The 7,500-nt window shown below is 37.8% G+C and overlaps 1 protein-coding gene across 1 annotated transcript in view; it reads right to left on the minus strand.

Annotated features, from left to right (window-relative positions):
* Nucleotides 1-4,653: 4,653 nt before the first annotated feature.
* LOC138060501 (RNA demethylase ALKBH5-like) overlaps nucleotides 4,654-7,500 on the minus strand; it is an 11,153-nt gene continuing 8,306 nt past the window's right edge. The window contains exons 2-3 of the mRNA XM_068906301.1: nucleotides 6,143-6,223; nucleotides 4,654-5,626 (exon numbers count right to left, since the gene is read on the minus strand). Of these exons, the coding sequence (XP_068762402.1) occupies nucleotides 5,401-5,626; nucleotides 6,143-6,223 (307 nt within the window). The 3' untranslated portion in view covers nucleotides 4,654-5,400. The remainder of the gene's footprint in view (nucleotides 5,627-6,142; nucleotides 6,224-7,500) is intronic.

The raw sequence follows: 7,500 nt of genomic DNA on the forward strand, positions 1-7,500 counted from the left end.
ATTCTTGATGACCTGGAAAACGTTCTCACTGGTGACAGGTGACAGCTGAAAACGCATACCCCCAGAGGGATCGTCAGGCAGATTATCTATCAGGAACATTACTACTTAGTTAAGATGTGTCGGTCGCATTTCAGGATTTGAAAAAAGCAACAATACTCAGTTTAAAAAAAAACGAAGTAGGAGAAAGAAGGGAAAACGATGATACGTATTTTCAGTTTTCAATGTACGAATAATTAAATAGCGTCAACTCGTCTCGGTCATGCAATTCTCCTATAAACAAGTGTCTCGGGAAGGAGGGCTTTCACCCAACAAACGACTGAATGGGTGGAAGTATCCTGCAAGCAGGCTCTCTTCGTGGGCAGGTAGGTGAAAGGGGCAGTCTATTCAGCCTACTCAGGGATGAGCTTGCTAACAAGAGAGAAAGAAAGCTGGTTGTCACATGACGTGGTGGGTTCCATAATAATAATAATTATTATTAACTATTTAATAACCGAATAATAAAATCTCAAACTGAGGCCTTGCCATATTGACCGAGCAATAGAGAGGTCAATACAGCTAGGTTGAGGTTATTAAGTTGTTTATTATAACAGAACGTTTAAAGAAAATAAAAAAACTAACGTGCATAATCCATAATCGACCCGTGGGCATTACGGGAGAAAAACGCCCTGGCGCTTTGCTGCTCTTAGCCAAAAAGAGCACGAGTTATATTGCCCAAAAACACGAGTCATATAATAATTATTAATAATAATTTTTATTTAATAATAATAATAATAATAATTTTCAGCGGTTAATATCAAAAAAGTGCAAAACAACGGGCTAAAACAAGATAAAAAGGCACGAAAAGCGCTTGATTGGCTTAGCAGCCGCACCTCCAAAATTAATGTTAATAATTTATATTCACCGGTTAGCGCGGTGAATATGTATATGTAATCAAATGGCGACGAGTGAAATTAGGAAATAATTTCACGCGTGTTTTGTCAAAATTCTGATAATTTCCCAAGCCTTTAGAATTATCAGAAATTTTGACAAATCACGCGCGTGAAATTTTGAGTGTAACGCGTAACACAATTTTCAAACTGAAAGTCTTCAAAACCATTTTTCATAAGAGAGAACACTTATGTGGATTAACGGACAATAACCAGTGATAACACGCAGTAAATACTACATATGAGCCAAATTTCAACAGTTCAAGTTTATTAAAACACATTAAAAAGATTCAAAATTCCGTACAGTAGTTTCCTTACTGTAACGCTGTGTTTTGGAATTCTGGCGCTCACTAGGTTATTGTTTGAAACAAGTCTTCAAACCATCTCAACTAAATGCTCATACCTTGTGCTTTAACTTACAGAAAAATTAGTTTGAGGGATCCACTACGAATGGAGAAATCACTTCTCAGAACAGTCGCTACGCTTTTTCTGTTCCGCAATTGCGCAATAATATTTTTCGAGACCACTTCTTTCAATGTTGCTCCTGATCCAACCAAGGCATAACTGGGTTCCAACGAAGCATTTTCTGAATGCTCACAAATAAGTTCCCCTAGCTATTTCCACAGTTTCGTCATCGTAGCTCTCAGGGTCGCGAAAATATTAGCCTTTGACTGAGTCACTACGTTTCTTAACATGCTGGGCCATATTGAACCAAGTCTTGAGTGCCAGTAAACACCACAACCTACTTTGCAAAGAAGCCATGATTTCCATGCACTTCACAAGGCTTGGTAACCTTTCCTCTGTGGATATTATTGGAAGTCCACAATGTCTTTTCAGGGGCAATTAGAGATATCTGCTCTGACCTCAAATTGTAAAGTGGAGCAAAAAAGTGGAGCAGAAAGCCAGCGTTTAGGGTGTCAATAGAACTAAATGAGGGGAAGCTATCCTCCATGTAGCGAAAACTTTCTGTTTTTACTTTTTGTTTGCCTCAAAATTGACTATATGTATAAAAGACCATGCCTGCAAGGGGTCATGGGTAAATCGAAAATTCAGTTTTAACAGACAAAACTTTAATATTTTCCGAATTAGAAAGATATGAAAGTTTGGGTGTGAAATTAGCCAAAATAAGTGATTTTCACCCCAATAAACACCATTTTTGGGTGTTACAGGAATGGGTACGGTGATCATGCTACTCATCAGAGAGCGATACGCATAGATTAAAAATATGCAGAAAGAATGTTCAGAGGAATGCTAAAAGAACATTCTTTCTACATATTTTTAATTTATGCATATCACTCTCTATATTTAAATGTTTTAACCGTTCATTTCATGTTATCAGGTATGTTTACCCGTCAAAGACAGTAGACTGGCTGTCAAAGCTCATATTCTTAATAATTTTCACCAGAGAAGGCCTATTTAATTTTACTATGATTAATCCTGCTAACAGATCCTGGATACTTTTAATTATTATTATCATAATAGATTCCACATCAACCAAACTAACCATTCAAACAGAAACTGTGAATAATTTATTTGAATACACAATGATACGACTTATTGCCAGTGTTGTGGCTGTTCGCATTTGTCTTCGTATTCAACTATTTTATTATAGCAAAATCTATAGATCTACATGCAATAATTCTGATTGTCAAATAGCGTTATAACTACTGTAGTGTGTTATTAAAGGCTCATGTACATTAAATGTACTCCTCATGTAGGGCAAAGAGGAATATGGATCCAAACACAATTCCTCACCAGTACACACGACCATCAGATCCTGTTTGCATTAACCTGGGTAAAATTTTGGGTTTACACTACATCAGATCCCTGACACAAAAATGGCATTGTTGGCCAAGCATTAAAAAAAATTTAACATGATGGGCAGAGTGAGCTACATGTAATTTGACCTCACTCATCAAGGTGTTAGAACAGATTCAGAAAACAGAGCACTGGAAAATACCACATCGCATGAGTCCTAACTGTAATAATAACAATAATATTAGCACTATGCTCTCTCTTGCAAACCCATACCTTGAAGGAAAAAACTTCTGGCACCCAGGATAGGGTCTCTAGAAAGTTGAAGGCAATACAATCAATAGTAATAATAGACAAAACTGCTTTGTCAGTTAATAAACTCAAATTTTAGTAAAGAAAAGCTGGCTCTGATTTGCAGTAATGGACCGTTTCCGAGTTGCTGTTTGTCTCGCTTTCAAAGTGAGTCTTGGTGCTCAACTATTGAAAGGGAAATGACCTTGATTTGCACAAGAACATGCAACTCATTTCCATTCAAATGGTTGTGCACCAGGACTTGCTTTGAAACTGAGACATGCAGCAACTCGGAAATGGATTACGAGCCAATATAAATCTACCTTAGTACTCTTTATTTATTCCTCCAAAATTTTGCATAAGCATTGTTTTTATTTTCTCTTGGGATTTATAATGGTATTATGGTATTTTTGATAGTGACTAATTTACCTATGTAAGTACAAATGGAGCTAGAGGAATAACAGCATTATAACAAGAACACTTTTCTGATAATTTTTTTTTCACAGCTTGGACCACTAATTGAGCCGAAGTTGGTACCAAGTATTCCATTAAAAAAACAAAGACCATTAATTTTCTTAATTTCATTTTGGTGCCTTTTTTTTAAATGAGCCAAAATCTGTTTTCATCATAAATAATTATGAAAATTATAAGTGATAACCCAGAAAAAATTTATTATTGCCCCTGGAATCACTTTCAAACCAAGGATAAGGGTTTCAATAAACTTAGACGTTGCTGCTGGTTTAATTAAGTAAAGTATGTTTTTGATTCAACCTTGTTGAGCTGCATCGTTGCTGTTGAGTTGCAACGGCCATTAGCTCTGACAGCTATTAGTATCAACAATAAAGGGGTGTGTATTGCTATGCCATTTTCAAAAGACTTCTGCCAAATGCCACATTCCTAAAGCAAAATATTGATGATCATGTTTAGACAATCTCATGTTCTCATTGTCCAGAATATACATTTAGGGAATAAAGTAGCTGAATAGCTGGTGCTTTTCATTGGGTACACGTCAGTACTTGTAATCACCACAAGGATGGAATCATGTCAAAATATCCTGCAGACCTTGTGTGCTTGAAAATTTTGTTTTCCCAATGTTATCATACAACAATACTTGAAAAGGTATTTTCTTTCAAGAGTGGACATACAACTCCTGCAATCAAGCTCTATAACTCTCTTTTGATGAGCAAGACAAAATGATAAACTCTCTCTCGCATTCTCAACTAATTTCTATTGGGATCCAAATATAATTATACAAACAATAAGGTCCATTGCTGGTTTTCACCCAAAGTAACAATCCAAACAAATTGATATTGGGTTATCAGTAAAATATGCTGGCCAGTGTTGTAGACTACAATAAAGAGAGGAAGCTACAATGTATGGGTTATTGACCAAGCGTGAGGTCAAGATGACTGGATATTGGCCAAGTTCTTTTTTTGCGTGTTTATGGACCGAGACAAAGTCGAGGTCCATAAACACGCAAAAAAAGAACGAGGCCAATATCCAGTCATCTTGACCGAACAATCTTGGTCAATAAAGGATTTATTATATGACTTAAAACACCAAAAAATGATCTTTGATCTTGCGGGACCAAGCGAGAAATCCCGAGCGGGCAGTATCGCTCCATCTTGCCCGCTCGGGTAGCCAATCAGAGCGCGCGATTTGGTTCATCTTGCCCGCTCACGGAGCTAGTCATATAATAAGTAATATTATTGACTTTGACAATGAGTATCAATAATCTCTATGTACATGTATGTTTATACCATGCCTATTCTTCAAGAGGTTGGTTTATACAAAGCTTAAGGACTGCATTCAGCAATTGATTACCATACTTATTGTCATAGGGATGCATGAAGCTCCACAAGAGATATCAAGAAGTACATGTAATCCCAGCTAGCATTTAAATCCAGCAAATTGTTATTCTAGCCTACAGTACATAATTATAGAAATGTAGGAATATCACAACCAATGGCTGGTTCCAGTAAAAAAGACCCACAACAAATGCATCTATTTAATGTACAGTTCAGTACCTTGCCACTAAAATAACATTAAACATCTCTATATAAAACTTACCCTGTACAAACTGTAACTAATAATAATAGCAATATGGCTCACAGCAAGTATATACACGTACAAGATAGAGGAGTTTCCAACCGAGTGTCTTGATATTGTTTACTGGTACACAACTAATTCCCTTGCTACCCAAATGGCTAAATTGCATAACACCATTCCACCCAATAAGAAGGAAAAAAACACATCACATTGCCTTGAATTTCTGATTGAATCACAGCCCTGTTTATACCAGCTGTAAATGTTAGAAAAAAAAAGTGTTTTTTGTTTTTGTTTTTTATGACACTCGACTAAAAACCCTCTAAAGTCTATTTGCAAATTATGGAATGAAAACAACAGCAAGCAATCTGAATCTACTGCATCACTCTGTGTTTGGATCTGACTGCTCATGGGATTCACGGCTGGATCGCCTAAAGTTTCTCTTCAAAACCACTCGCTTTCTCTTGGTAAGTGGAGGCCCATTTTCATCCTGGTCACCGCTTTCTCTGTCACTGTTATCTTCTTCTTCTTCTTCCCCGTCTTCTTCCTCTTCCAAAGCCCCATTTTCTGTTATACAAGGTTCAAGTCTTGGTGCATCGGGATATACCCTGAGATAAAACAAACCTTTTAGGTTACGGGGACAAAATGGCCACAAACTTCAAACAGAAACAATTATTATTGTACACAGAAGATATGGAGTTTCAAAGCATCACTGTTTGAAAGTTTGCAGCGGGAGCATGCCTCTAGACCCCTCCTGTGTTAAGTACAGCCACTCCTCTTTCGTATAATTTAAAATTTATCTGCATTTTTAAAGAAAGATGGAGGGGTGGACAGTCGTACTCTGACCAAAACCAAATTTTCTCACACAGATGGGTTACCTTATTTCTTTACCCTTGGTGCTCCACACGCGGACCTTTGGCGCACAGAGCTCTGCTATCACTCTTGAATTTGGATTGAAAATCATTCTCTAAGGAGAACTGTGCAGTGTGCTATCTTAAACTCCCAAAAATAATGTTCAACAAAATCTTATTTTGAAATATATGAACATTCAACCAATGAAAACAACAGTTACTATCAGGATTCTGAACAGCAGGATCATACAGTATAAATGTATGTTGGTATACCTTCTGACAATGATAACAGCTCGTCTTGCTTTCACGTCCTGAGGCCTTATGCAATGAGTGATGTCATCTGCAGCATAACCACTGAAAAATAAGCTTGCATGTGAGCAAAATTAAAGGTTGATCAAGAGCCAAAAGATTCAAACAACTGGGGATTCCTTGGTCATTCCTTATTAATAATTATTGAGCTTAGCAAGAAATTTCCTAAACTACAGAGCTTTTTTAAAAGATATAACTTGCTCTAGTTAATCGACACGGCAGCTGTTAAGGAGAGTGTTCATTGGATCACAACCCACTTTGAATTGAATTTGGAAGGAACAGACCTAGTTTAGGGTTAGGCGTGCCCCAAAAGAACAACATCACCTTATGATCCTGATCCAAAACATTGAAGGTGACTTTACAGTGTATATGTATGTTGTTGATGACTACAAGGGCACATACCGTGTTTACCCGAATAAGCGCCGCGGCGCTTATTTAATTTTTTCACGCCACAAGTGCAGCGCTTATTTAAACATTGTACCAGACAAATTTACTTTTTCTATATTTTTATTCAACGGTACACTTTCTATCTGTTAATTTTCCTATGGACTGATACTAAACTGATAGTAAATCTAGAATTACAAGCGAACTCCTTTGTCGTGGTGGAACAATTTACAACGTTCAGTCAATTTCGATGTCACTGTCTCCTTCTTTACCAGAATCTACGAGCTCCAGCGTGGGAGGGTAAACCTCTTCCACATCTGAATCTGTGCACGCGAAAGGATTTGCATCTGGTTCCCTCAAGATATCCAATTGTGTCTGAAGCATTGCTCTCCCCGTGCTGCATGGCTGCCCTCCTTTGAAACAACGAATGATGTCGTTGTTCGAGCCATCCACGGGGAGGTTCAAGGCACAGCTTGTGAAGGAACATTTGATAACTTCTGTTGGAAGCTCAGCCCAAGCGTCCAAAATCCATTGTAACATAGCTCGTCTTGGCGGGGCTCTCAGATTTCCAGCGGCAGTTTCTTCATTAATTCCAACTGTTCCCAGCCATTCATCGTACTTCTCTGTAAACGAGGACTTAAAGGGCTTATTCCAGCTGACGTCGGGTGCCTGAATGTATTTAGTGCAGCCTCCAGGCACAATTACACGATCAATTTTCTTAGATTTCAATGACTCAGTGATACTATCTTCCATGTGATATTCGTAGGAATCCCAGGCTAACAGCCTGTGAGTGAATGCAAATGATCCAAGAACAGAGTCAACCCAGATCTTGGTTAACTCAGTGTCCATCCATCCGTTTGCTGACGATGCAACAACTGCTCGATGTTGGAATTCTTGTTTTAAAGCTGCAACTTCTCGCTTTACTCCTTTAAATACCA

This window comes from Montipora capricornis, chromosome 8, assembly GCF_036669925.1.
Source record: "Montipora capricornis isolate CH-2021 chromosome 8, ASM3666992v2, whole genome shotgun sequence".
In the NCBI taxonomy this organism is placed as follows: Eukaryota; Metazoa; Cnidaria; class Anthozoa; order Scleractinia; family Acroporidae; genus Montipora; species Montipora capricornis.